The 27,834-nt window shown below is 52.3% G+C and overlaps 1 protein-coding gene across 1 annotated transcript in view; it reads right to left on the minus strand.

Annotated features, from left to right (window-relative positions):
- Positions 1–27,834, minus strand: part of LOC139551893 (neurobeachin-like) — a 232,463-nt gene that overhangs the window by 3,037 nt on the left and 201,592 nt on the right. Inside the window, exon 29 of the mRNA XM_071363232.1 lies at positions 1,317–1,497. Within this exon, the coding sequence (XP_071219333.1) occupies positions 1,317–1,497 (181 nt within the window). The remainder of the gene's footprint in view (positions 1–1,316; positions 1,498–27,834) is intronic.

Genomic DNA, 27,834 nt, shown 5'->3' on the forward strand with positions numbered 1-27,834 from the left:
TTCTGCCACTGTGTACTCTCTGTTTAGGGCCAAATAGCATTCTAGTTTGCTCTGTTTTTTTTTGTTAATTCTTTCCAATGTGTCAAGTAATTATCTTTTTGTTTTCTCATGATTTGGTTGGGTCTAATTGTGCTGTTGTCCTGGGGCTCTGTGGGGTGTGTTTGTGTTTGTGAACAGAGCCCTAGGACCAGCTTGCTTAGGGGACTCTTCTCCAGGTTCATCTCTCTGTAGGTGATGGCTTTGTTATGGAAGGTTTGGGAATCGCTTCCTTTTAGGTGGTTGTAGAATTTAACGGCTCTTTTCTGGATTTTGATAATTAGTGGGTATCGGCCTAATTCTGCTCTGCATGCATTATTTGGTGTTCTACGTTGTACACGGAGGATATTTTTGCAGAATTCTGCATGCAGAGTCTCAATTTGGTGTTTGTCCCATTTTGTGAAATCTTGGTTGGTGAGCGGACCCCAGACCTCACAACCATAAAGGGCAATGGGCTCTATGACTGATTCAAGTATTTTTAGCCAGATCCTAATTGGTATGTTGAAATTTATGTTCCTTTTGATGGCATAGAAGGCCCTTCTTGCCTTGTCTCTCAGATCGTTCACAGCTTTGTGGAAGTTACCTGTGGTGCTGATGTTTAGGCCGAGGTATGTATAGTTTTTTGTGTGCTCTAGGGCAACGGTGTCTAGATGGAATTTGTGGTCCTGGTGACTGGACCTTTTTTGGAACACCATTATTTTGGTCTTACTGAGATTTACTGTCAGGGCCCAGGTCTGACAGAATCTGTGCAGAAGATCTAGGTGCTGCTGTAGGCCCTCCTTGGTTGGTGACAGAAGCACCAGATCATCAGCAAACAGTAGACATTTGACTTCGGATTCTAGTAGGGTGAGACCGGGTGCTGCAGACTGTTCTAGTGCCCGCGCCAATTCGTTGATATATATGTTGAAGAGGGTGGGGCTTAAGCTGCATCCCTGTCTCACCCCACGACCCTGTGTGAAGAAATGTGTGTGTTTTTTGCCAATTTTAACCGCACACTTGTTGTTTGTGTACATGGATTTTATAATGTCGTATGTTTTACCCCCAACACCACTTTCCATCAATTTGTATAGCAGACCCTCATGCCAAATTGAGTCGAAGGCTTTTTTGAAATCAACAAAGCATGAGAAGACTTTGCCTTGAGAAGACTCTCTCTCTCTCTCTCTCTCTCTCTCTCTCTCTCTCTCTCTCTCTCTCTCTCTCTCTCTCTCTCTCTCTCTCTCTCTCTCTCTCTCTCTCTCTCTCTCTCTCTCTCTCTCTCTCTCTCTCTCTCTCTCTCTTACCCAGTCGTAGACACTGTCTCATCAGACCTCCAGAGGACATGTTCTTCTCAGCCTCTATCTCAGAGAAGTTGAGAGAGCTGGCGAACACCAGAACGTCAACCATGGCCATGAGCCGAGACAGGAAGGACACAGCCGTCTCTGAAGACATGCCCTGGGTCAACTCCATGTTCTCTAACTCAACCTGATGGGAGAGGAGAGGGAAGAGACAGGTTAGTCACACACACACACACACACACACACACACACACACACACACACACACACACACACACACACACACACACACACACACACACACACACACACACACACACACACACACACACACACACACACACACACACACACACAAACACTCATGCATGCATGCACACACACACAGACACACTCATGCACGCACACACATGTACAAATTGACACATATAGACACACACACCAAACTCAAGGGTCAAAACCTGGTCTTAAACTTGGTTTAGTTGAGAACACAACTGACCGAGGCCAGTGCCCAGCATCACAGAGACAGACAGACACAGGATGCCAGGGTGGGATGACAGGTCAGTTTGGGGTACCAGTAGGAGGTAGAGAACAGGTCAGTTTGGGGTACCAGTAGGAGGTAGAGAACAGGTCAGTTTGGGGTACCAGTAGGGAGGTAGAGAACAGGTCAGTTTGGGGTACCAGTAGGAGGTAGAGAACAGGTCAGTTTGGGGTACCAGTAGGAGGTAGAGAACAGGTCAGTTTGGGGTACCAGTAGGAGGTAGAGAACAGGTCAGTTTGGGGTACCAGTAGGAGTTGAGGACAGGTCAGTTTGGGGTACCAGTAGGAGGTAGAGAACAGGTCAGTTTGGGGTACCAGTAGGAGGTAGAGAACAGGTCAGTTTGGGGTACCAGTAGGAGGTAGAGAACAGGTCAGTTTGGGGTACCAGTAGGAGTTGAGGACAGGTCAGTTTGGGGTACCAGTAGGAGGTAGAGAACAGGTCAGATTGGGGTACCAGTAGGGAGGTAGAGAACAGGTCAGTTTGGGGTACCAGTAGGGAGGTAGAGAACAGGTCAGTTTGGGGTACCAGTAGGAGGTAGAGGACAGGTCAGTTTGGGGTACCAGTAGTAGGTAGAGAACAGGTCAGTTTGGGGTACCAGTAGGGGGTAGAGAACAGGTCAGTTTGGGGTACCAGTAGGAGGTAGAGAACAGGTCAGTTTGGGGTACCAGTAGGAGGTAGAGAACAGGTCAGTTTGGGGTACCAGTAGGAGGTAGAGGACAGGTCAGTTTGGGGTACCAGTAGGAGGTAGAGAACAGGTCAGTTTGGGGTACCAGTAGGAGGTAGAGAACAGGTCAGTTTGGGGTACCAGTAGGGAGGTAGAGGACAGGTCAGTTTGGGGTACCAGTAGGAGGTAGAGAACAGGTCAGTTTGGGGTACCAGTAGGAGGTAGAGGACAGGTCAGTTTGGGGTACCAGTAGGAGGTAGAGAACAGGTCAGTTTGGGGTACCAGTAGAAGGTAGAGAACAGGTCAGTTTGGGGTACCAGTAGGTAGAGAACAGGTCAGTTTGGGGTACCAGTAGGGAGGTAGAGAACAGGTCAGTTTGGGGTACCAGTAGGGAGGTAGAGAACAGGTCAGTTTGGGGTACCAGTAGGGAGGTAGAGAACAGGTCAGTTTGGGGTACCAGTAGGAGGTAGAGAACAGGTCAGTTTGGGGTACCAGTAGGAGGTAGAGAACAGATCAGTTTGGGGTACCAGTAGGAGGTAGAGAACAGGCCAGTTTGGGGTACCAGTAGGGAGGTAGAGGACAGGTCAGTTTGGGGTACCAGTAGGGAGGTAGAGAACAGGTCAGTTTGGGGTACCAGTAGGGAGGTAGAGGACAGGTCAGTTTGGGGTACCAGTAGGAGGTAGAGGACAGGCCAGTTTGGGGTACCAGTAGGAGGTAGAGAACAGGTCAGTTTGGGGTACCAGTAGGAGGTAGAGGACAGGTAAGTTTGGGGTACCAGTAGGGAGGTAGAGAACAGGCCAGTTTGGGGTACCAGTAGGGAGGTAGAGAACAGGTCAGTTTGGGGTACCAGTAGGAGGTATAGAACAGGCCAGTTTGGGGTACCAGTAGGAGGTAGAGAACAGGTCAGTTTGGGGTACCAGTAGGAGGTAGAGGACAGGTCAGTTTGGGGTACCAGTAGGAGGTAGAGAACAGGCCAGTTTGGGGTACCAGTAGGAGGTAGAGAACAGGTCAGTTTGGGGTACCAGTAGGAGGTAGAGGACAGGCCAGTTTGGGGTACCAGTAGGAGATAGAGGACAGGTCAGTTTGGGGTACCAGTAGGAGGTAGAGAACAGGTCAGTTTGGGGTACCAGTAGGAGGTAGAGAACAGGTCAGTTTGGGGTACCAGTAGGAGGTAGAGAACAGGTCAGTTTGGGGTACCAGTAGGAGGTAGAGAACAGGTCAGTTTGGGGTACCAGTAGGGAGGTAGAGAACAGGTCAGTTTGGGGTACCAGTAGGAGGTAGAGAACAGGTCAGTTTGGGGTACCAGTAGGTAGAGAACAGGTCAGTTTGGGGTACCAGTAGGAGGTAGAGAACAGGTCAGTTTGGGGTACCAGTAGGGAGGTAGAGAACAGGTCAGTTTGGGGTACCAGTAGGGAGGTAGAGGACAGGTCAGTTTGGGGTACCAGTAGTAGGTAGAGAACAGGTCAGTTTGGGGTACCAGTAGGGGGTAGAGAACAGGTCAGTTTGGGGTACCAGTAGGAGGTAGAGAACAGGTCAGTTTGGGGTACCAGTAGGAGGTAGAGAACAGGTCAGTTTGGGGTACCAGTAGGAGGTAGAGGACAGGTCAGTTTGGGGTAACAGTAGGGAGGTAGAGAACAGGTCAGTTTGGGGTACCAGTAGGAGGTAGAGAACAGGCCAGTTTGGGGTACCAGTAGGAGGTAGAGAACAGGTCAGTTTGGGGTACCAGTAGGGAGGTAGAGGACAGGTCAGTTTGGGGTACCAGTAGGAGGTAGAGAACAGGTCAGTTTGGGGTACCAGTAGGGAGGTAGAGAACAGGTCAGTTTGGGGTACCAGTAGGGGGTAGAGAACAGGTCAGTTTGGGGTACCAGTAGGAGGTAGAGAACAGGTCAGTTTGGGGTACCAGTAGGAGGTAGAGAACAGGTCAGTTTGGGGTACCAGTAGGGAGGTAGAGGACAGGTCAGTTTGGGGTACCAGTAGGGAGGTAGAGAACAGGTCAGTTTGGGGTACCAGTAGGGAGGTAGAGGACAGGTCAGTTTGGGGTACCAGTAAAGAGGTAGAGAACAGGTCAGTTTGGGGTACCAGTAGGAGGTAGAGAACAGGCCAGTTTGGGGTACCAGTAGGAGGTAGAGAACAGGTCAGTTTGGGGTACCAGTAGGGAGGTAGAGGACAGGTCAGTTTGGGGTACCAGTAGGGAGGTAGAGAACAGGTCAGTTTGGGGTACCAGTAGGGAGGTAGAGGACAGGTCAGTTTGGGGTACCAGTAGGAGGTAGAGGACAGGCCAGTTTGGGGTGCCAGTTTGGGGTACCAGTAGGAGGTAGAGAACAGGTCAGTTTGGGGTACCAGTAGGAGGTAGAGGACAGGTCAGTTTGGGGTACCAGTAGGGAGGTAGAGAACAGGCCAGTTTGGGGTACCAGTAGGGAGGTAGAGAACAGGTCAGTTTGGGGTACCAGTAGGAGGTAGAGAACAGGCCAGTTTGGGGTACCAGTAGGAGGTAGAGAACAGGTCAGTTTGGGGTACCAGTAGGAGGTAGAGGACAGGTCAGTTTGGGGTACCAGTAGGAGATAGAGAACAGGCCAGTTTGGGGTACCAGTAGGAGGTAGAGAACAGGTCAGTTTGGGGTACCAGTAGGAGGTAGAGGACAGGCCAGTTTGGGGTACCAGTAGGAGATAGAGGACAGGTCAGTTTGGGGTACCAGTAGGAGGTAGAGAACAGGTCAGTTTGGGGTACCAGTAGGAGGTAGAGAACAGGTCAGTTTGGGGTACCAGTAGGAGGTAGAGAACAGGTCAGTTTGGGGTACCAGTAGGAGGTAGAGAACAGGTCAGTTTGGGGTACCAGTAGGAGGTAGAGAACAGGTCAGTTTGGGGTACCAGTAGGGAGGTAGAGGACAGGTCAGTTTGGGGTACCAGTAGGAGGTAGAGAACAGGTCAGTTTGGGGTACCAGTAGGGAGGTAGAGAACAGGTCAGTTTGGGGTACCAGTAGGGGGTAGAGAACAGGTCAGTTTGGGGTACCAGTAGGAGGTAGAGGACAGGTCAGTTTGGGGTACCAGTAGGAGGTAGAGAACAGGTCAGTTTGGGGTACCAGTAGGGAGGTAGAGGACAGGTCAGTTTGGGGTACCAGTAGGGAGGTAGAGAACAGGTCAGTTTGGGGTACCAGTAGGGAGGTAGAGGACAGGTCAGTTTGGGGTACCAGTAGGGAGGTAGAGAACAGGTCAGTTTGGGGTACCAGTAGGAGGTAGAGAACAGGCCAGTTTGGGGTACCAGTAGGAGGTAGAGAACAGGTCAGTTTGGGGTACCAGTAGGGAGGTAGAGGACAGGTCAGTTTGGGGTACCAGTAGGGAGGTAGAGAACAGGTCAGTTTGGGGTACCAGTAGGGAGGTAGAGGACAGGTCAGTTTGGGGTACCAGTAGGAGGTAGAGGACAGGCCAGTTTGGGGTACCAGTAGGAGGTAGAGAACAGGTCATTTAGTGGTACCAGTAGGTGGTAGAGGACAGTTCAGTTTGGGGTACCAGTAGGGAGGTAGAGAACAGGCCAGTTTGGGGTACCAGTAGGGAGGTAGAGAACAGGTCAGTTTGGGGTACCAGTAGGAGGTAGAGAACAGGCCAGTTTGGGGTACCAGTAGGAGGTAGAGAACAGGTCAGTTTGGGGTACCAGTAGGAGGTAGAGGACAGGTCAGTTTGGGGTACCAGTAGGAGGTAGAGCACAGGCCAGTTTGGGGTACCAGTAGGAGGTAGAGAACAGGTCAGTTTGGGGTACCAGTAGGAGGTAGAGGACAGGCCAGTTTGGGGTACCAGTAGGAGGTAGAGAACAGGTCAGTTTGGGGTACCAGTAGGGAGGTAGAGGACAGGTCAGTTTGGGGTACCAGTAGGGAGGTAGAGAACAGGTCAGTTTGGGGTACCAGTAGGGAGGTAGAGGACAGGTCAGTTTGGGGTACCAGTAGGAGGTAGAGGACAGGCCAGTTTGGGGTGCCAGTTTGGGGTACCAGTAGGAGGTAGAGAACAGGTCAGTTTGGGGTACCAGTAGGAGGTAGAGGACAGGTCAGTTTGGGGTACCAGTAGGGAGGTAGAGAACAGGCCAGTTTGGGGTACCAGTAGGGAGGTAGAGAACAGGTCAGTTTGGGGTACCAGTAGGAGGTAGAGAACAGGCCAGTTTGGGGTACCAGTAGGAGGTAGAGAACAGGTCAGTTTGGGGTACCAGTAGGAGGTAGAGGACAGGTCAGTTTGGGGTACCAGTAGGAGATAGAGAACAGGCCAGTTTGGGGTACCAGTAGGAGGTAGAGAACAGGTCAGTTTGGGGTACCAGTAGGAGGTAGAGGACAGGCCAGTTTGGGGTACCAGTAGGAGATAGAGGACAGGTCAGTTTGGGGTACCAGTAGGAGGTAGAGAACAGGTCAGTTTGGGGTACCAGTAGGAGGTAGAGAACAGGTCAGTTTGGGGTACCAGTAGGAGGTAGAGAACAGGTCAGTTTGGGGTACCAGTAGGAGGTAGAGAACAGGTCAGTTTGGGGTACCAGTAGGAGGTAGAGAACAGGTCAGTTTGGGGTACCAGTAGGGAGGTAGAGGACAGGTCAGTTTGGGGTACCAGTAGGAGGTAGAGAACAGGTCAGTTTGGGGTACCAGTAGGGAGGTAGAGAACAGGTCAGTTTGGGGTACCAGTAGGGGGTAGAGAACAGGTCAGTTTGGGGTACCAGTAGGAGGTAGAGGACAGGTCAGTTTGGGGTACCAGTAGGAGGTAGAGAACAGGTCAGTTTGGGGTACCAGTAGGGAGGTAGAGGACAGGTCAGTTTGGGGTACCAGTAGGGAGGTAGAGAACAGGTCAGTTTGGGGTACCAGTAGGGAGGTAGAGGACAGGTCAGTTTGGGGTACCAGTAGGGAGGTAGAGAACAGGTCAGTTTGGGGTACCAGTAGGAGGTAGAGAACAGGCCAGTTTGGGGTACCAGTAGGAGGTAGAGAACAGGTCAGTTTGGGGTACCAGTAGGGAGGTAGAGGACAGGTCAGTTTGGGGTACCAGTAGGGAGGTAGAGAACAGGTCAGTTTGGGGTACCAGTAGGGAGGTAGAGGACAGGTCAGTTTGGGGTACCAGTAGGAGGTAGAGGACAGGCCAGTTTGGGGTACCAGTAGGAGGTAGAGAACAGGTCATTTAGTGGTACCAGTAGGTGGTAGAGGACAGTTCAGTTTGGGGTACCAGTAGGGAGGTAGAGAACAGGCCAGTTTGGGGTACCAGTAGGGAGGTAGAGAACAGGTCAGTTTGGGGTACCAGTAGGAGGTAGAGAACAGGCCAGTTTGGGGTACCAGTAGGAGGTAGAGAACAGGTCAGTTTGGGGTACCAGTAGGAGGTAGAGGACAGGTCAGTTTGGGGTACCAGTAGGAGGTAGAGCACAGGCCAGTTTGGGGTACCAGTAGGAGGTAGAGAACAGGTCAGTTTGGGGTACCAGTAGGAGGTAGAGGACAGGCCAGTTTGGGGTACCAGTAGGAGGTAGAGAACAGGTCAGTTTGGGGTACCAGTAGGAGGTAGAGAACAGGTCAGTTTGGGGTACCAGTAGGAGGTAGAGAACAGGTCAGTTTGGGGTACCAGTAGGGAGGTAGAGAACAGGTCAGTTTGGGGTACCAGTAGGAGGTAGAGAACAGGTCAGTTTGGGGTACCAGTAGGTAGAGAACAGGTCAGTTTGGGGTACCAGTAGGAGGTAGAGAACAGGTCAGTTTGGGGTACCAGTAGGAGGTAGAGAACAGGTCAGTTTGGGGTACCAGTAGGAGGTAGAGGACAGGTCAGTTTGGGGTACCAGTAGGGAGGTAGAGAACAGGTCAGTTTGGGGTACCAGTAGGAGGTAGAGAACAGGCCAGTTTGGGGTACCAGTAGGAGGTAGAGAACAGGTCAGTTTGGGGTACCAGTAGGGAGGTAGAGGACACGTCAGTTTGGGGTACCAGTAGGAGGTAGAGAACAGGTCAGTTTGGGGTACCAGTAGGGAGGTAGAGAACAGGTCAGTTTGGGGTACCAGTAGGAGGTAGAGAACAGGTCAGTTTGGGGTACCAGTAGGAGGTAGAGAACAGGTCAGTTTGGGGTACCAGTAGGGAGGTAGAGAACAGGTCAGTTTGGGGTACCAGTAGGAGGTAGAGGACAGGTCAGTTTGGGGTACCAGTAGGAGGTAGAGAACAGGTCAGTTTGGGGTACCAGTAGGAGGTAGAGGACAGGTCAGTTTGGGGTACCAGTAGGAGGTAGAGAACATGTCAGTTTGGGGTACCAGTAGGAGATAGAGAACAGGTCAGTTTGGGGTACCAGTAGGAGGTAGAGAACAGGTCAGTTTGGGGTACCAGTAGGGAGGTAGAGGACAGGTCAGTTTGGGGTACCAGTAGGAGGTAGAGAACAGGTCAGTTTGGGGTACCAGTAGGAGGTAGAGAACAGGTCAGTTTGGGGTACCAGTAGGGAGGTAGAGAACAGGTCAGTTTGGGGTACCAGTAGGAGGTAGAGAACAGGTCAGTTTGGGGTACCAGTAGGTAGAGAACAGGTCAGTTTGGGGTACCAGTAGGAGGTAGAGAACAGGTCAGTTTGGGGTACCAGTAGGAGGTAGAGAACAGGTCAGTTTGGGGTACCAGTAGGAGGTAGAGGACAGGTCAGTTTGGGGTACCAGTAGGAGGTAGAGAACAGGTCAGTTTGGGGTACCAGTAGGAGGTAGAGAACAGGCCAGTTTGGGGTACCAGTAGGAGGTAGAGAACAGGTCAGTTTGGGGTACCAGTAGGGAGGTAGAGGACAGGTCAGTTTGGGGTACCAGTAGGAGGTAGAGAACAGGTCAGTTTGGGGTACCAGTAGGGAGGTAGAGAACAGGTCAGTTTGGGGTACCAGTAGGAGGTAGAGAACAGGTCAGTTTGGGGTACCAGTAGGAGGTAGAGAACAGGTCAGTTTGGGGTACGAGTAGGGAGGTAGAGAACAGGTCAGTTTGGGGTACCAGTAGGAGGTAGAGGACAGGTCAGTTTGGGGTACCAGTAGGAGGTAGAGAACAGGTCAGTTTGGGGTACCAGTAGGAGGTAGAGGACAGGTCAGTTTGGGGTACCAGTAGGAGGTAGAGAACAGGTCAGTTTGGGGTACCAGTAGGAGTTGAGGACAGGTCAGTTTGGGGTACCAGTAGGAGGTAGAGAACAGGTCAGTTTGGGGTACCAGTAGGAGGTAGAGAACAGGTCAGTTTGGGGTACCAGTAGGAGGTAGAGAACAGGTCAGTTTGGGGTACCAGTAGGAGTTGAGGACAGGTCAGTTTGGGGTACCAGTAGGAGGTAGAGAACAGGTCAGATTGGGGTACCAGTAGGGAGGTAGAGAACAGGTCAGTTTGGGGTACCAGTAGGGAGGTAGAGAACAGGTCAGTTTGGGGTACCAGTAGGAGGTAGAGGACAGGTCAGTTTGGGGTACCAGTAGTAGGTAGAGAACAGGTCAGTTTGGGGTACCAGTAGGGGGTAGAGAACAGGTCAGTTTGGGGTACCAGTAGGAGGTAGAGAACAGGTCAGTTTGGGGTACCAGTAGGAGGTAGAGAACAGGTCAGTTTGGGGTACCAGTAGGAGGTAGAGGACAGGTCAGTTTGGGGTACCAGTAGGAGGTAGAGAACAGGTCAGTTTGGGGTACCAGTAGGAGGTAGAGAACAGGTCAGTTTGGGGTACCAGTAGGGAGGTAGAGGACAGGTCAGTTTGGGGTACCAGTAGGAGGTAGAGAACAGGTCAGTTTGGGGTACCAGTAGGAGGTAGAGGACAGGTCAGTTTGGGGTACCAGTAGGAGGTAGAGAACAGGTCAGTTTGGGGTACCAGTAGAAGGTAGAGAACAGGTCAGTTTGGGGTACCAGTAGGTAGAGAACAGGTCAGTTTGGGGTACCAGTAGGGAGGTAGAGAACAGGTCAGTTTGGGGTACCAGTAGGGAGGTAGAGAACAGGTCAGTTTGGGGTACCAGTAGGGAGGTAGAGAACAGGTCAGTTTGGGGTACCAGTAGGAGGTAGAGAACAGGTCAGTTTGGGGTACCAGTAGGAGGTAGAGAACAGATCAGTTTGGGGTACCAGTAGGAGGTAGAGAACAGGCCAGTTTGGGGTACCAGTAGGGAGGTAGAGGACAGGTCAGTTTGGGGTACCAGTAGGGAGGTAGAGAACAGGTCAGTTTGGGGTACCAGTAGGGAGGTAGAGGACAGGTCAGTTTGGGGTACCAGTAGGAGGTAGAGGACAGGCCAGTTTGGGGTACCAGTAGGAGGTAGAGAACAGGTCAGTTTGGGGTACCAGTAGGAGGTAGAGGACAGGTAAGTTTGGGGTACCAGTAGGGAGGTAGAGAACAGGCCAGTTTGGGGTACCAGTAGGGAGGTAGAGAACAGGTCAGTTTGGGGTACCAGTAGGAGGTATAGAACAGGCCAGTTTGGGGTACCAGTAGGAGGTAGAGAACAGGTCAGTTTGGGGTACCAGTAGGAGGTAGAGGACAGGTCAGTTTGGGGTACCAGTAGGAGGTAGAGAACAGGCCAGTTTGGGGTACCAGTAGGAGGTAGAGAACAGGTCAGTTTGGGGTACCAGTAGGAGGTAGAGGACAGGCCAGTTTGGGGTACCAGTAGGAGATAGAGGACAGGTCAGTTTGGGGTACCAGTAGGAGGTAGAGAACAGGTCAGTTTGGGGTACCAGTAGGAGGTAGAGAACAGGTCAGTTTGGGGTACCAGTAGGAGGTAGAGAACAGGTCAGTTTGGGGTACCAGTAGGAGGTAGAGAACAGGTCAGTTTGGGGTACCAGTAGGGAGGTAGAGAACAGGTCAGTTTGGGGTACCAGTAGGAGGTAGAGAACAGGTCAGTTTGGGGTACCAGTAGGTAGAGAACAGGTCAGTTTGGGGTACCAGTAGGAGGTAGAGAACAGGTCAGTTTGGGGTACCAGTAGGGAGGTAGAGAACAGGTCAGTTTGGGGTACCAGTAGGGAGGTAGAGGACAGGTCAGTTTGGGGTACCAGTAGTAGGTAGAGAACAGGTCAGTTTGGGGTACCAGTAGGGGGTAGAGAACAGGTCAGTTTGGGGTACCAGTAGGAGGTAGAGAACAGGTCAGTTTGGGGTACCAGTAGGAGGTAGAGAACAGGTCAGTTTGGGGTACCAGTAGGAGGTAGAGGACAGGTCAGTTTGGGGTAACAGTAGGGAGGTAGAGAACAGGTCAGTTTGGGGTACCAGTAGGAGGTAGAGAACAGGCCAGTTTGGGGTACCAGTAGGAGGTAGAGAACAGGTCAGTTTGGGGTACCAGTAGGGAGGTAGAGGACAGGTCAGTTTGGGGTACCAGTAGGAGGTAGAGAACAGGTCAGTTTGGGGTACCAGTAGGGAGGTAGAGAACAGGTCAGTTTGGGGTACCAGTAGGGGGTAGAGAACAGGTCAGTTTGGGGTACCAGTAGGAGGTAGAGAACAGGTCAGTTTGGGGTACCAGTAGGAGGTAGAGAACAGGTCAGTTTGGGGTACCAGTAGGGAGGTAGAGGACAGGTCAGTTTGGGGTACCAGTAGGGAGGTAGAGAACAGGTCAGTTTGGGGTACCAGTAGGGAGGTAGAGGACAGGTCAGTTTGGGGTACCAGTAAAGAGGTAGAGAACAGGTCAGTTTGGGGTACCAGTAGGAGGTAGAGAACAGGCCAGTTTGGGGTACCAGTAGGAGGTAGAGAACAGGTCAGTTTGGGGTACCAGTAGGGAGGTAGAGGACAGGTCAGTTTGGGGTACCAGTAGGGAGGTAGAGAACAGGTCAGTTTGGGGTACCAGTAGGGAGGTAGAGGACAGGTCAGTTTGGGGTACCAGTAGGAGGTAGAGGACAGGCCAGTTTGGGGTGCCAGTTTGGGGTACCAGTAGGAGGTAGAGAACAGGTCAGTTTGGGGTACCAGTAGGAGGTAGAGGACAGGTCAGTTTGGGGTACCAGTAGGGAGGTAGAGAACAGGCCAGTTTGGGGTACCAGTAGGGAGGTAGAGAACAGGTCAGTTTGGGGTACCAGTAGGAGGTAGAGAACAGGCCAGTTTGGGGTACCAGTAGGAGGTAGAGAACAGGTCAGTTTGGGGTACCAGTAGGAGGTAGAGGACAGGTCAGTTTGGGGTACCAGTAGGAGATAGAGAACAGGCCAGTTTGGGGTACCAGTAGGAGGTAGAGAACAGGTCAGTTTGGGGTACCAGTAGGAGGTAGAGGACAGGCCAGTTTGGGGTACCAGTAGGAGATAGAGGACAGGTCAGTTTGGGGTACCAGTAGGAGGTAGAGAACAGGTCAGTTTGGGGTACCAGTAGGAGGTAGAGAACAGGTCAGTTTGGGGTACCAGTAGGAGGTAGAGAACAGGTCAGTTTGGGGTACCAGTAGGAGGTAGAGAACAGGTCAGTTTGGGGTACCAGTAGGAGGTAGAGAACAGGTCAGTTTGGGGTACCAGTAGGGAGGTAGAGGACAGGTCAGTTTGGGGTACCAGTAGGAGGTAGAGAACAGGTCAGTTTGGGGTACCAGTAGGGAGGTAGAGAACAGGTCAGTTTGGGGTACCAGTAGGGGGTAGAGAACAGGTCAGTTTGGGGTACCAGTAGGAGGTAGAGGACAGGTCAGTTTGGGGTACCAGTAGGAGGTAGAGAACAGGTCAGTTTGGGGTACCAGTAGGGAGGTAGAGGACAGGTCAGTTTGGGGTACCAGTAGGGAGGTAGAGAACAGGTCAGTTTGGGGTACCAGTAGGGAGGTAGAGGACAGGTCAGTTTGGGGTACCAGTAGGGAGGTAGAGAACAGGTCAGTTTGGGGTACCAGTAGGAGGTAGAGAACAGGCCAGTTTGGGGTACCAGTAGGAGGTAGAGAACAGGTCAGTTTGGGGTACCAGTAGGGAGGTAGAGGACAGGTCAGTTTGGGGTACCAGTAGGGAGGTAGAGAACAGGTCAGTTTGGGGTACCAGTAGGGAGGTAGAGGACAGGTCAGTTTGGGGTACCAGTAGGAGGTAGAGGACAGGCCAGTTTGGGGTACCAGTAGGAGGTAGAGAACAGGTCATTTAGTGGTACCAGTAGGTGGTAGAGGACAGTTCAGTTTGGGGTACCAGTAGGGAGGTAGAGAACAGGCCAGTTTGGGGTACCAGTAGGGAGGTAGAGAACAGGTCAGTTTGGGGTACCAGTAGGAGGTAGAGAACAGGCCAGTTTGGGGTACCAGTAGGAGGTAGAGAACAGGTCAGTTTGGGGTACCAGTAGGAGGTAGAGGACAGGTCAGTTTGGGGTACCAGTAGGAGGTAGAGCACAGGCCAGTTTGGGGTACCAGTAGGAGGTAGAGAACAGGTCAGTTTGGGGTACCAGTAGGAGGTAGAGGACAGGCCAGTTTGGGGTACCAGTAGGAGGTAGAGAACAGGTCAGTTTGGGGTACCAGTAGGGAGGTAGAGGACAGGTCAGTTTGGGGTACCAGTAGGGAGGTAGAGAACAGGTCAGTTTGGGGTACCAGTAGGGAGGTAGAGGACAGGTCAGTTTGGGGTACCAGTAGGAGGTAGAGGACAGGCCAGTTTGGGGTGCCAGTTTGGGGTACCAGTAGGAGGTAGAGAACAGGTCAGTTTGGGGTACCAGTAGGAGGTAGAGGACAGGTCAGTTTGGGGTACCAGTAGGGAGGTAGAGAACAGGCCAGTTTGGGGTACCAGTAGGGAGGTAGAGAACAGGTCAGTTTGGGGTACCAGTAGGAGGTAGAGAACAGGCCAGTTTGGGGTACCAGTAGGAGGTAGAGAACAGGTCAGTTTGGGGTACCAGTAGGAGGTAGAGGACAGGTCAGTTTGGGGTACCAGTAGGAGATAGAGAACAGGCCAGTTTGGGGTACCAGTAGGAGGTAGAGAACAGGTCAGTTTGGGGTACCAGTAGGAGGTAGAGGACAGGCCAGTTTGGGGTACCAGTAGGAGATAGAGGACAGGTCAGTTTGGGGTACCAGTAGGAGGTAGAGAACAGGTCAGTTTGGGGTACCAGTAGGAGGTAGAGAACAGGTCAGTTTGGGGTACCAGTAGGAGGTAGAGAACAGGTCAGTTTGGGGTACCAGTAGGAGGTAGAGAACAGGTCAGTTTGGGGTACCAGTAGGAGGTAGAGAACAGGTCAGTTTGGGGTACCAGTAGGGAGGTAGAGGACAGGTCAGTTTGGGGTACCAGTAGGAGGTAGAGAACAGGTCAGTTTGGGGTACCAGTAGGGAGGTAGAGAACAGGTCAGTTTGGGGTACCAGTAGGGGGTAGAGAACAGGTCAGTTTGGGGTACCAGTAGGAGGTAGAGGACAGGTCAGTTTGGGGTACCAGTAGGAGGTAGAGAACAGGTCAGTTTGGGGTACCAGTAGGGAGGTAGAGGACAGGTCAGTTTGGGGTACCAGTAGGGAGGTAGAGAACAGGTCAGTTTGGGGTACCAGTAGGGAGGTAGAGGACAGGTCAGTTTGGGGTACCAGTAGGGAGGTAGAGAACAGGTCAGTTTGGGGTACCAGTAGGAGGTAGAGAACAGGCCAGTTTGGGGTACCAGTAGGAGGTAGAGAACAGGTCAGTTTGGGGTACCAGTAGGGAGGTAGAGGACAGGTCAGTTTGGGGTACCAGTAGGGAGGTAGAGAACAGGTCAGTTTGGGGTACCAGTAGGGAGGTAGAGGACAGGTCAGTTTGGGGTACCAGTAGGAGGTAGAGGACAGGCCAGTTTGGGGTACCAGTAGGAGGTAGAGAACAGGTCATTTAGTGGTACCAGTAGGTGGTAGAGGACAGTTCAGTTTGGGGTACCAGTAGGGAGGTAGAGAACAGGCCAGTTTGGGGTACCAGTAGGGAGGTAGAGAACAGGTCAGTTTGGGGTACCAGTAGGAGGTAGAGAACAGGCCAGTTTGGGGTACCAGTAGGAGGTAGAGAACAGGTCAGTTTGGGGTACCAGTAGGAGGTAGAGGACAGGTCAGTTTGGGGTACCAGTAGGAGGTAGAGCACAGGCCAGTTTGGGGTACCAGTAGGAGGTAGAGAACAGGTCAGTTTGGGGTACCAGTAGGAGGTAGAGGACAGGCCAGTTTGGGGTACCAGTAGGAGGTAGAGAACAGGTCAGTTTGGGGTACCAGTAGGAGGTAGAGAACAGGTCAGTTTGGGGTACCAGTAGGAGGTAGAGAACAGGTCAGTTTGGGGTACCAGTAGGGAGGTAGAGAACAGGTCAGTTTGGGGTACCAGTAGGAGGTAGAGAACAGGTCAGTTTGGGGTACCAGTAGGTAGAGAACAGGTCAGTTTGGGGTACCAGTAGGAGGTAGAGAACAGGTCAGTTTGGGGTACCAGTAGGAGGTAGAGAACAGGTCAGTTTGGGGTACCAGTAGGAGGTAGAGGACAGGTCAGTTTGGGGTACCAGTAGGGAGGTAGAGAACAGGTCAGTTTGGGGTACCAGTAGGAGGTAGAGAACAGGCCAGTTTGGGGTACCAGTAGGAGGTAGAGAACAGGTCAGTTTGGGGTACCAGTAGGGAGGTAGAGGACACGTCAGTTTGGGGTACCAGTAGGAGGTAGAGAACAGGTCAGTTTGGGGTACCAGTAGGGAGGTAGAGAACAGGTCAGTTTGGGGTACCAGTAGGAGGTAGAGAACAGGTCAGTTTGGGGTACCAGTAGGAGGTAGAGAACAGGTCAGTTTGGGGTACCAGTAGGGAGGTAGAGAACAGGTCAGTTTGGGGTACCAGTAGGAGGTAGAGGACAGGTCAGTTTGGGGTACCAGTAGGAGGTAGAGAACAGGTCAGTTTGGGGTACCAGTAGGAGGTAGAGGACAGGTCAGTTTGGGGTACCAGTAGGAGGTAGAGAACATGTCAGTTTGGGGTACCAGTAGGAGATAGAGAACAGGTCAGTTTGGGGTACCAGTAGGAGGTAGAGAACAGGTCAGTTTGGGGTACCAGTAGGGAGGTAGAGAACAGGTCAGTTTGGGGTACCAGTAGGAGGTAGAGAACAGGCCAGTTTGGGGTACCAGTAGGAGGTAGAGAACAGGTCAGTTTGGGGTACCAGTAGGGAGGTAGAGGACAGGTCAGTTTGGGGTACCAGTAGGGAGGTAGAGAACAGGTCAGTTTGGGGTACCAGTAGGGAGGTAGAGGACAGGTCAGTTTGGGGTACCAGTAGGAGGTAGAGGACAGGCCAGTTTGGGGTACCAGTAGGAGGTAGAGAACAGGTCATTTAGTGGTACCAGTAGGTGGTAGAGGACAGTTCAGTTTGGGGTACCAGTAGGGAGGTAGAGAACAGGCCAGTTTGGGGTACCAGTAGGGAGGTAGAGAACAGGTCAGTTTGGGGTACCAGTAGGAGGTAGAGAACAGGCCAGTTTGGGGTACCAGTAGGAGGTAGAGAACAGGTCAGTTTGGGGTACCAGTAGGAGGTAGAGGACAGGTCAGTTTGGGGTACCAGTAGGAGGTAGAGCACAGGCCAGTTTGGGGTACCAGTAGGAGGTAGAGAACAGGTCAGTTTGGGGTACCAGTAGGAGGTAGAGGACAGGCCAGTTTGGGGTACCAGTAGGAGGTAGAGAACAGGTCAGTTTGGGGTACCAGTAGGAGGTAGAGAACAGGTCAGTTTGGGGTACCAGTAGGAGGTAGAGAACAGGTCAGTTTGGGGTACCAGTAGGGAGGTAGAGAACAGGTCAGTTTGGGGTACCAGTAGGAGGTAGAGAACAGGTCAGTTTGGGGTACCAGTAGGTAGAGAACAGGTCAGTTTGGGGTACCAGTAGGAGGTAGAGAACAGGTCAGTTTGGGGTACCAGTAGGAGGTAGAGAACAGGTCAGTTTGGGGTACCAGTAGGAGGTAGAGGACAGGTCAGTTTGGGGTACCAGTAGGGAGGTAGAGAACAGGTCAGTTTGGGGTACCAGTAGGAGGTAGAGAACAGGCCAGTTTGGGGTACCAGTAGGAGGTAGAGAACAGGTCAGTTTGGGGTACCAGTAGGGAGGTAGAGGACACGTCAGTTTGGGGTACCAGTAGGAGGTAGAGAACAGGTCAGTTTGGGGTACCAGTAGGGAGGTAGAGAACAGGTCAGTTTGGGGTACCAGTAGGAGGTAGAGAACAGGTCAGTTTGGGGTACCAGTAGGAGGTAGAGAACAGGTCAGTTTGGGGTACCAGTAGGGAGGTAGAGAACAGGTCAGTTTGGGGTACCAGTAGGAGGTAGAGGACAGGTCAGTTTGGGGTACCAGTAGGAGGTAGAGAACAGGTCAGTTTGGGGTACCAGTAGGAGGTAGAGGACAGGTCAGTTTGGGGTACCAGTAGGAGGTAGAGAACATGTCAGTTTGGGGTACCAGTAGGAGATAGAGAACAGGTCAGTTTGGGGTACCAGTAGGAGGTAGAGAACAGGTCAGTTTGGGGTACCAGTAGGGAGGTAGAGGACAGGTCAGTTTGGGGTACCAGTAGGAGGTAGAGAACAGGTCAGTTTGGGGTACCAGTAGGAGGTAGAGAACAGGTCAGTTTGGGGTACCAGTAGGGAGGTAGAGAACAGGTCAGTTTGGGGTACCAGTAGGAGGTAGAGAACAGGTCAGTTTGGGGTACCAGTAGGTAGAGAACAGGTCAGTTTGGGGTACCAGTAGGAGGTAGAGAACAGGTCAGTTTGGGGTACCAGTAGGAGGTAGAGAACAGGTCAGTTTGGGGTACCAGTAGGAGGTAGAGGACAGGTCAGTTTGGGGTACCAGTAGGAGGTAGAGAACAGGTCAGTTTGGGGTACCAGTAGGAGGTAGAGAACAGGCCAGTTTGGGGTACCAGTAGGAGGTAGAGAACAGGTCAGTTTGGGGTACCAGTAGGGAGGTAGAGGACAGGTCAGTTTGGGGTACCAGTAGGAGGTAGAGAACAGGTCAGTTTGGGGTACCAGTAGGGAGGTAGAGAACAGGTCAGTTTGGGGTACCAGTAGGAGGTAGAGAACAGGTCAGTTTGGGGTACCAGTAGGAGGTAGAGAACAGGTCAGTTTGGGGTACCAGTAGGGAGGTAGAGAACAGGTCAGTTTGGGGTACCAGTAGGAGGTAGAGGACAGGTCAGTTTGGGGTACCAGTAGGAGGTAGAGAACAGGTCAGTTTGGGGTACCAGTAGGAGGTAGAGGACAGGTCAGTTTGGGGTACCAGTAGGAGGTAGAGAACATGTCAGTTTGGGGTACCAGTAGGAGGTAGAGAACAGGTCAGTTTGGGGTACCAGTAGGAGGTAGAGAACAGGTCAGTTTGGGGTACCAGTAGGGAGGTAGAGGACAGGTCAGTTTGGGGTACCAGTAGGAGGTAGAGAACAGGTCAGTTTGGGGTACCAGTAGGAGGTAGAGGACAGGTCAGTTTGGGGTACCAGTAGGAGGTAGAGAACAGGTCAGTTTGGGGTACCAGTAGAAGGTAGAGAACAGGTCAGTTTGGGGTACCAGTAGGGAGGTAGAGAACAGGTCAGTTTGGGGTACCAGTAGGGAGGTAGAGAACAGGTCAGTTTGGGGTACCAGTAGGGAGGTAGAGAACAGGTCAGTTTGGGGTACCAGTAGGGAGGTAGAGAACAGGTCAGTTTGGGGTACCAGTAGGAGGTAGAGAACAGGTCAGTTTGGGGTACCAGTAGGAGGTAGAGAACAGGTCAGTTTGGGGTACCAGTAGGAGGTAGAGAACAGGCCAGTTTGGGGTACCAGTAGGGAGGTAGAGGACAGGTCAGTTTGGGGTACCAGTAGGGAGGTAGAGAACAGGTCAGTTTGGGGTACCAGTAGGGAGGTAGAGGACAGGTCAGTTTGGGGTACCAGTAGGAGGTAGAGGACAGGCCAGTTTGGGGTACCAGTAGGGAGGTAGAGAACAGGTCAGTTTGGGGTACCAGTAGGAGGTAGAGAACAGGTCAGTTTGGGGTACCAGTAGGTAGAGAACAGGTCAGTTTGGGGTACCAGTAGGAGGTAGAGAACAGGTCAGTTTGGGGTACCAGTAGGGAGGTAGAGAACAGGTCAGTTTGGGGTACCAGTAGGGAGGTAGAGGACAGGTCAGTTTGGGGTACCAGTAGTAGGTAGAGAACAGGTCAGTTTGGGGTACCAGTAGGGGGTAGAGAACAGGTCAGTTTGGGGTACCAGTAGGGAGGTAGAGAACAGGTCAGTTTGGGGTACCAGTAGGAGGTAGAGGACAGGTCAGTTTGGGGTACCAGTAGGAGGTAGAGAACAGGTCAGTTTGGGGTACCAGTAGGAGGTAGAGGACAGGTCAGTTTGGGGTACCAGTAGGAGGTAGAGAACATGTCAGTTTGGGGTACCAGTAGGAGATAGAGAACAGGTCAGTTTGGGGTACCAGTAGGAGGTAGAGAACAGGTCAGTTTGGGGTACCAGTAGGGAGGTAGAGGACAGGTCAGTTTGGGGTACCAGTAGGAGGTAGAGAACAGGTCAGTTTGGGGTACCAGTAGGAGGTAGAGAACAGGTCAGTTTGGGGTACCAGTAGGGAGGTAGAGAACAGGTCAGTTTGGGGTACCAGTAGGAGGTAGAGAACAGGTCAGTTTGGGGTACCAGTAGGTAGAGAACAGGTCAGTTTGGGGTACCAGTAGGAGGTAGAGAACAGGTCAGTTTGGGGTACCAGTAGGAGGTAGAGAACAGGTCAGTTTGGGGTACCAGTAGGAGGTAGAGGACAGGTCAGTTTGGGGTACCAGTAGGAGGTAGAGAACAGGTCAGTTTGGGGTACCAGTAGGAGGTAGAGAACAGGCCAGTTTGGGGTACCAGTAGGAGGTAGAGAACAGGTCAGTTTGGGGTACCAGTAGGGAGGTAGAGGACAGGTCAGTTTGGGGTACCAGTAGGAGGTAGAGAACAGGTCAGTTTGGGGTACCAGTAGGGAGGTAGAGAACAGGTCAGTTTGGGGTACCAGTAGGAGGTAGAGAACAGGTCAGTTTGGGGTACCAGTAGGAGGTAGAGAACAGGTCAGTTTGGGGTACCAGTAGGGAGGTAGAGAACAGGTCAGTTTGGGGTACCAGTAGGAGGTAGAGGACAGGTCAGTTTGGGGTACCAGTAGGAGGTAGAGAACAGGTCAGTTTGGGGTACCAGTAGGAGGTAGAGGACAGGTCAGTTTGGGGTACCAGTAGGAGGTAGAGAACATGTCAGTTTGGGGTACCAGTAGGAGGTAGAGAACAGGTCAGTTTGGGGTACCAGTAGGAGGTAGAGAACAGGTCAGTTTGGGGTACCAGTAGGGAGGTAGAGGACAGGTCAGTTTGGGGTACCAGTAGGAGGTAGAGAACAGGTCAGTTTGGGGTACCAGTAGGAGGTAGAGGACAGGTCAGTTTGGGGTACCAGTAGGAGGTAGAGAACAGGTCAGTTTGGGGTACCAGTAGAAGGTAGAGAACAGGTCAGTTTGGGGTACCAGTAGGGAGGTAGAGAACAGGTCAGTTTGGGGTACCAGTAGGGAGGTAGAGAACAGGTCAGTTTGGGGTACCAGTAGGGAGGTAGAGAACAGGTCAGTTTGGGGTACCAGTAGGGAGGTAGAGAACAGGTCAGTTTGGGGTACCAGTAGGAGGTAGAGAACAGGTCAGTTTGGGGTACCAGTAGGAGGTAGAGAACAGGTCAGTTTGGGGTACCAGTAGGAGGTAGAGAACAGGCCAGTTTGGGGTACCAGTAGGGAGGTAGAGGACAGGTCAGTTTGGGGTACCAGTAGGGAGGTAGAGAACAGGTCAGTTTGGGGTACCAGTAGGGAGGTAGAGGACAGGTCAGTTTGGGGTACCAGTAGGAGGTAGAGGACAGGCCAGTTTGGGGTACCAGTAGGGAGGTAGAGAACAGGTCAGTTTGGGGTACCAGTAGGAGGTAGAGAACAGGTCAGTTTGGGGTACCAGTAGGTAGAGAACAGGTCAGTTTGGGGTACCAGTAGGAGGTAGAGAACAGGTCAGTTTGGGGTACCAGTAGGGAGGTAGAGAACAGGTCAGTTTGGGGTACCAGTAGGGAGGTAGAGGACAGGTCAGTTTGGGGTACCAGTAGTAGGTAGAGAACAGGTCAGTTTGGGGTACCAGTAGGGGGTAGAGAACAGGTCAGTTTGGGGTACCAGTAGGAGGTAGAGAACAGGTCAGTTTGGGGTACCAGTAGGAGGTAGAGAACAGGTCAGTTTGGGGTACCAGTAGGAGGTAGAGGACAGGTCAGTTTGGGGTACCAGTAGGGAGGTAGAGAACAGGTCAGTTTGGGGTACCAGTAGGAGGTAGAGAACAGGCCAGTTTGGGGTACCAGTAGGAGGTAGAGAACAGGTCAGTTTGGGGTACCAGTAGGGAGGTAGAGGACAGGTCAGTTTGGGGTACCAGTAGGAGGTAGAGAACAGGTCAGTTTGGGGTACCAGTAGGGAGGTAGAGAACAGGTCAGTTTGGGGTACCAGTAGGGGGTAGAGAACAGGTCAGTTTGGGGTACCAGTAGGAGGTAGAGAACAGGTCAGTTTGGGGTACCAGTAGGAGGTAGAGAACAGGTCAGTTTGGGGTACCAGTAGGAGGTAGAGGACAGGTCAGTTTGGGGTACCAGTAGGAGGTAGAGAACAGGTCAGTTTGGGGTACCAGTAGGGAGTTAGAGGACAGGTCAGTTTGGGGTACCAGTAGGAGGTAGAGAACAGGTCAGTTTGGGGTACCAGTAGGGGGTAGAGAACAGGTCAGTTTGGGGTACCAGTAGGAGGTAGAGAACAGGTCAGTTTGGGGTACCAGTAGGAGGTAGAGAACAGGTCAGTTTGGGGTACCAGTAGGAGGTAGAGAACAGGCCAGTTTGGGGTACCAGTAGGAGGTAGAGAACAGGTCAGTTTGGGGTACCAGTAGGGAGGTAGAGGACAGGTCAGTTTGGGGTACCAGTAGGAGGTAGAGAACAGGTCAGTTTGGGGTACCAGTAGGGAGGTAGAGAACAGGTCAGTTTGGGGTACCAGTAGGAGGTAGAGAACAGGTCAGTTTGGGGTACCAGTAGGAGGTAGAGAACAGGTCAGTTTGGGGTACCAGTAGGGAGGTAGAGAACAGGCCAGTTTGGGGTACCAGTAGGAGGTAGAGGACAGGTCAGTTTGGGGTACCAGTAGGAGGTAGAGAACAGGTCAGTTTGGGGTACCAGTAGGAGGTAGAGGACAGGTCAGTTTGGGGTACCAGTAGGAGGTAGAGAACATGTCAGTTTGGGGTACCAGTAGGAGGTAGAGAACAGGTCAGTGTGGGGTACCAGTAGGAGGTAGAGAACAGGTCAGTTTGGGGTACCAGTAGGAGGTAGAGGACAGGTCAGTTTGGGGTACCAGTAGGAGGTAGAGAACAGGTCAGTTTGGGGTACCAGTAGGGAGGTAGAGAACAGGTCAGTTTGGGGTACCAGTAGGTAGGGAACAGGTCAGTTTGGGGTACCAGTAGGGAGGTAGAGAACAGGTCAGTTTGGGGTACCAGTAGGGAGGTAGAGAACAGGTCAGTTTGGGGTACCAGTAGGAGGTAGAGAACAGGTCAGTTTGGGGTACCAGTAGGAGGTAGAGGACAGGTCAGTTTGGGGTACCAGTAGGAGGTAGAGAACATGTCAGTTTGGGGTACCAGTAGGAGGTAGAGAACAGGTCAGTTTGGGGTACCAGTAGGAGGTAGAGAACAGGTCAGTTTGGGGTACCAGTAGGGAGGTAGAGGACAGGTCAGTTTGGGGTACCAGTAGGAGGTAGAGAACAGGTCAGTTTGGGGTACCAGTAGGAGGTAGAGGACAGGTCAGTTTGGGGTACCAGTAGGAGGTAGAGAACAGGTCAGTTTGGGGTACCAGTAGAAGGTAGAGAACAGGTCAGTTTGGGGTACCAGTAGGGAGGTAGAGAACAGGTCAGTTTGGGGTACCAGTAGGGAGGTAGAGAACAGGTCAGTTTGGGGTACCAGTAGGGAGGTAGAGAACAGGTCAGTTTGGGGTACCAGTAGGGAGGTAGAGAACAGGTCAGTTTGGGGTACCAGTAGGAGGTAGAGAACAGGTCAGTTTGGGGTACCAGTAGGAGGTAGAGAACAGGTCAGTTTGGGGTACCAGTAGGAGGTAGAGAACAGGCCAGTTTGGGGTACCAGTAGGGAGGTAGAGGACAGGTCAGTTTGGGGTACCAGTAGGGAGGTAGAGAACAGGTCAGTTTGGGGTACCAGTAGGGAGGTAGAGGACAGGTCAGTTTGGGGTACCAGTAGGAGGTAGAGGACAGGCCAGTTTGGGGTACCAGTAGGGAGGTAGAGAACAGGTCAGTTTGGGGTACCAGTAGGAGGTAGAGAACAGGTCAGTTTGGGGTACCAGTAGGTAGAGAACAGGTCAGTTTGGGGTACCAGTAGGAGGTAGAGAACAGGTCAGTTTGGGGTACCAGTAGGGAGGTAGAGAACAGGTCAGTTTGGGGTACCAGTAGGGAGGTAGAGGACAGGTCAGTTTGGGGTACCAGTAGTAGGTAGAGAACAGGTCCGTTTGGGGTACCAGTAGGGGGTAGAGAACAGGTCAGTTTGGGGTACCAGTAGGAGGTAGAGAACAGGTCAGTTTGGGGTACCAGTAGGAGGTAGAGAACAGGTCAGTTTGGGGTACCAGTAGGAGGTAGAGGACAGGTCAGTTTGGGGTACCAGTAGGGAGGTAGAGAACAGGTCAGTTTGGGGTACCAGTAGGAGGTAGAGAACAGGCCAGTTTGGGGTACCAGTAGGAGGTAGAGAACAGGTCAGTTTGGGGTACCAGTAGGGAGGTAGAGGACAGGTCAGTTTGGGGTACCAGTAGGAGGTAGAGAACAGGTCAGTTTGGGGTACCAGTAGGGAGGTAGAGAACAGGTCAGTTTGGGGTACCAGTAGGGGGTAGAGAACAGGTCAGTTTGGGGTACCAGTAGGAGGTAGAGAACAGGTCAGTTTGGGGTACCAGTAGGAGGTAGAGAACAGGTCAGTTTGGGGTACCAGTAGGAGGTAGAGGACAGGTCAGTTTGGGGTACCAGTAGGAGGTAGAGAACAGGTCAGTTTGGGGTACCAGTAGGGAGTTAGAGGACAGGTCAGTTTGGGGTACCAGTAGGAGGTAGAGAACAGGTCAGTTTGGGGTACCAGTAGGGGGTAGAGAACAGGTCAGTTTGGGGTACCAGTAGGAGGTAGAGAACAGGTCAGTTTGGGGTACCAGTAGGAGGTAGAGAACAGGTCAGTTTGGGGTACCAGTAGGAGGTAGAGAACAGGCCAGTTTGGGGTACCAGTAGGAGGTAGAGAACAGGTCAGTTTGGGGTACCAGTAGGGAGGTAGAGGACAGGTCAGTTTGGGGTACCAGTAGGAGGTAGAGAACAGGTCAGTTTGGGGTACCAGTAGGGAGGTAGAGAACAGGTCAGTTTGGGGTACCAGTAGGAGGTAGAGAACAGGTCAGTTTGGGGTACCAGTAGGAGGTAGAGAACAGGTCAGTTTGGGGTACCAGTAGGGAGGTAGAGAACAGGTCAGTTTGGGGTACCAGTAGGAGGTAGAGGACAGGTCAGTTTGGGGTACCAGTAGGAGGTAGAGAACAGGTCAGTTTGGGGTACCAGTAGGAGGTAGAGGACAGGTCAGTTTGGGGTACCAGTAGGAGGTAGAGAACATGTCAGTTTGGGGTACCAGTAGGAGGTAGAGAACAGGTCAGTTTGGGGTACCAGTAGGAGGTAGAGAACAGGTCAGTTTGGGGTACCAGTAGGAGGTAGAGGACAGGTCAGTTTGGGGTACCAGTAGGAGGTAGAGAACAGGTCAGTTTGGGGTACCAGTAGGGAGGTAGAGAACAGGTCAGTTTGGGGTACCAGTAGGTAGAGAACAGGTCAGTTTGGGGTACCAGTAGGGAGGTAGAGAACAGGTCAGTTTGGGGTACCAGTAGGGAGGTAGAGAACAGGTCAGTTTGGGGTACCAGTAGGGAGGTAGAGAACAGGTCAGTTTGGGGTACCAGTAGGAGGTAGAGAACAGGTCAGTTTGGGGTACCAGTAGGAGGTAGAGAACAGGTCAGTTTGGGGTACCAGTAGGAGGTAGAGAACAGGCCAGTTTGGGGTACCAGTAGGGAGGTAGAGGACAGGTCAGTTTGGGGTACCAGTAGGGAGGTAGAGAACAGGTCAGTTTGGGGTACCAGTAGGGAGGTAGAGGACAGGTCAGTTTGGGGTACCAGTAGGAGGTAGAGGACAGGCCAGTTTGGGGTACCAGTAGGAGGTAGAGAACAGGCCAGTTTGGGGTACCAGTAGGAGGTAGAGAACAGGTCAGTTTGGGGTACCAGTAGGAGGTAGAGGACAGGCCAGTTTGGGGTACCAATAGGAGATAGAGGACAGGTCAGTTTGGGGTACCAGTAGGAGGTAGAGAACAGGTCAGTTTGGGGTACCAGTAGGAGGTAGAGAACAGGTCAGTTTGGGGTACCAGTAGGAGGTAGAGAACAGGTCAGTTTGGGGTACCAGTAGGAGGTAGAGAACAGGTCAGTTTGGGGTACCAGTAGGGAGGTAGAGAACAGGTCAGTTTGGGGTACCAGTAGGAGGTAGAGAACAGGTCAGTTTGGGGTACCAGTAAGTAGAGAACAGGTCAGTTTGGGGTACCAGTAGGAGGTAGAGAACAGGTCAGTTTGGGGTACCAGTAGGGAGGTAGAGGACAGGTCAGTTTGGGGTACCAGTAGGAGGTAGAGGACAGGTCAGTTTGGGGTACCAGTAGGGAGGTAGAGAACAGGTCAGTTTGGGGTACCAGTAGGAGGTAGAGAACAGGTTAGTTTGGGGTACCAGTAGGAGGTAGAGAACAGGTCAGTTTGGGGTACCAGTAGGTAGAGAACAGGTCAGTTTGGGGTACCAGTAGGAGGTAGAGAACAGGTCAGTTTGGGGTACCAGTAGGAGGTAGAGAACAGGTCAGTTTGGGGTACCAGTAGGAGGTAGAGAACAGGTCAGTTTGGGGTACCAGTAGGGAGGTAGAGAACAGGTCAGTCTGGGGTACCAGTAGGGAGGTAGAGAACAGGTCAGTTTGGGGTACCAGTAGGAGGTAGAGGACAGGTCAGTTTGGGGTACCAGTAGGAGGTAGAGGACAGGTCAGTTTGGGGTACCAGTAGGGAGGTAGAGGACAGGTCAGTTTGGGGTACCAGTAGGGAGGTAGAGGACAGGTCAGTTTGGGGTACCAGTAGGAGGTAGAGAACAGGTCAGTTTGGGGTACCAGTAGGAGGTAGAGAACAGGTCAGTTTGGGGTACCAGTAGGAGGTAAAGAACAGGCCAGTTTGGGGTACCAGTAGGGAGGTAGAGGACAGGTCAGTTTGGGGTACCAGTAGGAGGTAGAGAACAGGTCAGTTTGGGGTACCAGTAGGAGGTAGAGAACAGGCCAGTTTGGGGTACCAGTAGGAGGTAGAGAACAGGTCAGTTTGGGGTACCAGTAGGGAGGTAGAGGACAGGTCAGTTTGGGGTACCAGTAGGAGGTAGAGAACAGGTCAGTTTGGGGTACCAGTAGGGAGGTAGAGAACAGGTCAGTTTGGGGTACCAGTAGGAGGTAGAGAACAGGTCAGTTTGGGGTACCAGTAGGAGGTAGAGAACAGGTCAGTTTGGGGTACCAGTAGGGAGGTAGAGAACAGGTCAGTTTGGGGTACCAGTAGGAGGTAGAGGACAGGTCAGTTTGGGGTACCAGTAGGAGGTAGAGAACAGGTCAGTTTGGGGTACCAGTAGGAGGTAGAGGACAGGTCAGTTTGGGGTACCAGTAGGAGGTAGAGAACATGTCAGTTTGGGGTACCAGTAGGAGGTAGAGAACAGGTCAGTTTGGGGTACCAGTAGGAGGTAGAGAACAGGTCAGTTTGGGGTACCAGTAGGAGGTAGAGGACAGGTCAGTTTGGGGTACCAGTAGGAGGTAGAGAACAGGTCAGTTTGGGGTACCAGTAGGGAGGTAGAGAACAGGTCAGTTTGGGGTACCAGTAGGTAGAGAACAGGTCAGTTTGGGGTACCAGTAGGGAGGTAGAGAACAGGTCAGTTTGGGGTACCAGTAGGGAGGTAGAGAACAGGTCAGTTTGGGGTACCAGTAGGGAGGTAGAGAACAGGTCAGTTTGGGGTACCAGTAGGAGGTAGAGAACAGGTCAGTTTGGGGTACCAGTAGGAGGTAGAGAACAGGTCAGTTTGGGGTACCAGTAGGAGGTAGAGAACAGGCCAGTTTGGGGTACCAGTAGGGAGGTAGAGGACAGGTCAGTTTGGGGTACCAGTAGGGAGGTAGAGAACAGGTCAGTTTGGGGTACCAGTAGGGAGGTAGAGGACAGGTCAGTTTGGGGTACCAGTAGGAGGTAGAGGACAGGCCAGTTTGGGGTACCAGTAGGAGGTAGAGAACAGGCCAGTTTGGGGTACCAGTAGGAGGTAGAGAACAGGTCAGTTTGGGGTACCAGTAGGAGGTAGAGGACAGGCCAGTTTGGGGTACCAATAGGAGATAGAGGACAGGTCAGTTTGGGGTACCAGTAGGAGGTAGAGAACAGGTCAGTTTGGGGTACCAGTAGGAGGTAGAGAACAGGTCAGTTTGGGGTACCAGTAGGAGGTAGAGAACAGGTCAGTTTGGGGTACCAGTAGGAGGTAGAGAACAGGTCAGTTTGGGGTACCAGTAGGGAGG

Source organism: Salvelinus alpinus, chromosome 24 (assembly GCF_045679555.1).
Source record: "Salvelinus alpinus chromosome 24, SLU_Salpinus.1, whole genome shotgun sequence".
Lineage (NCBI taxonomy): Eukaryota > Metazoa > Chordata > Actinopteri > Salmoniformes > Salmonidae > Salvelinus > Salvelinus alpinus.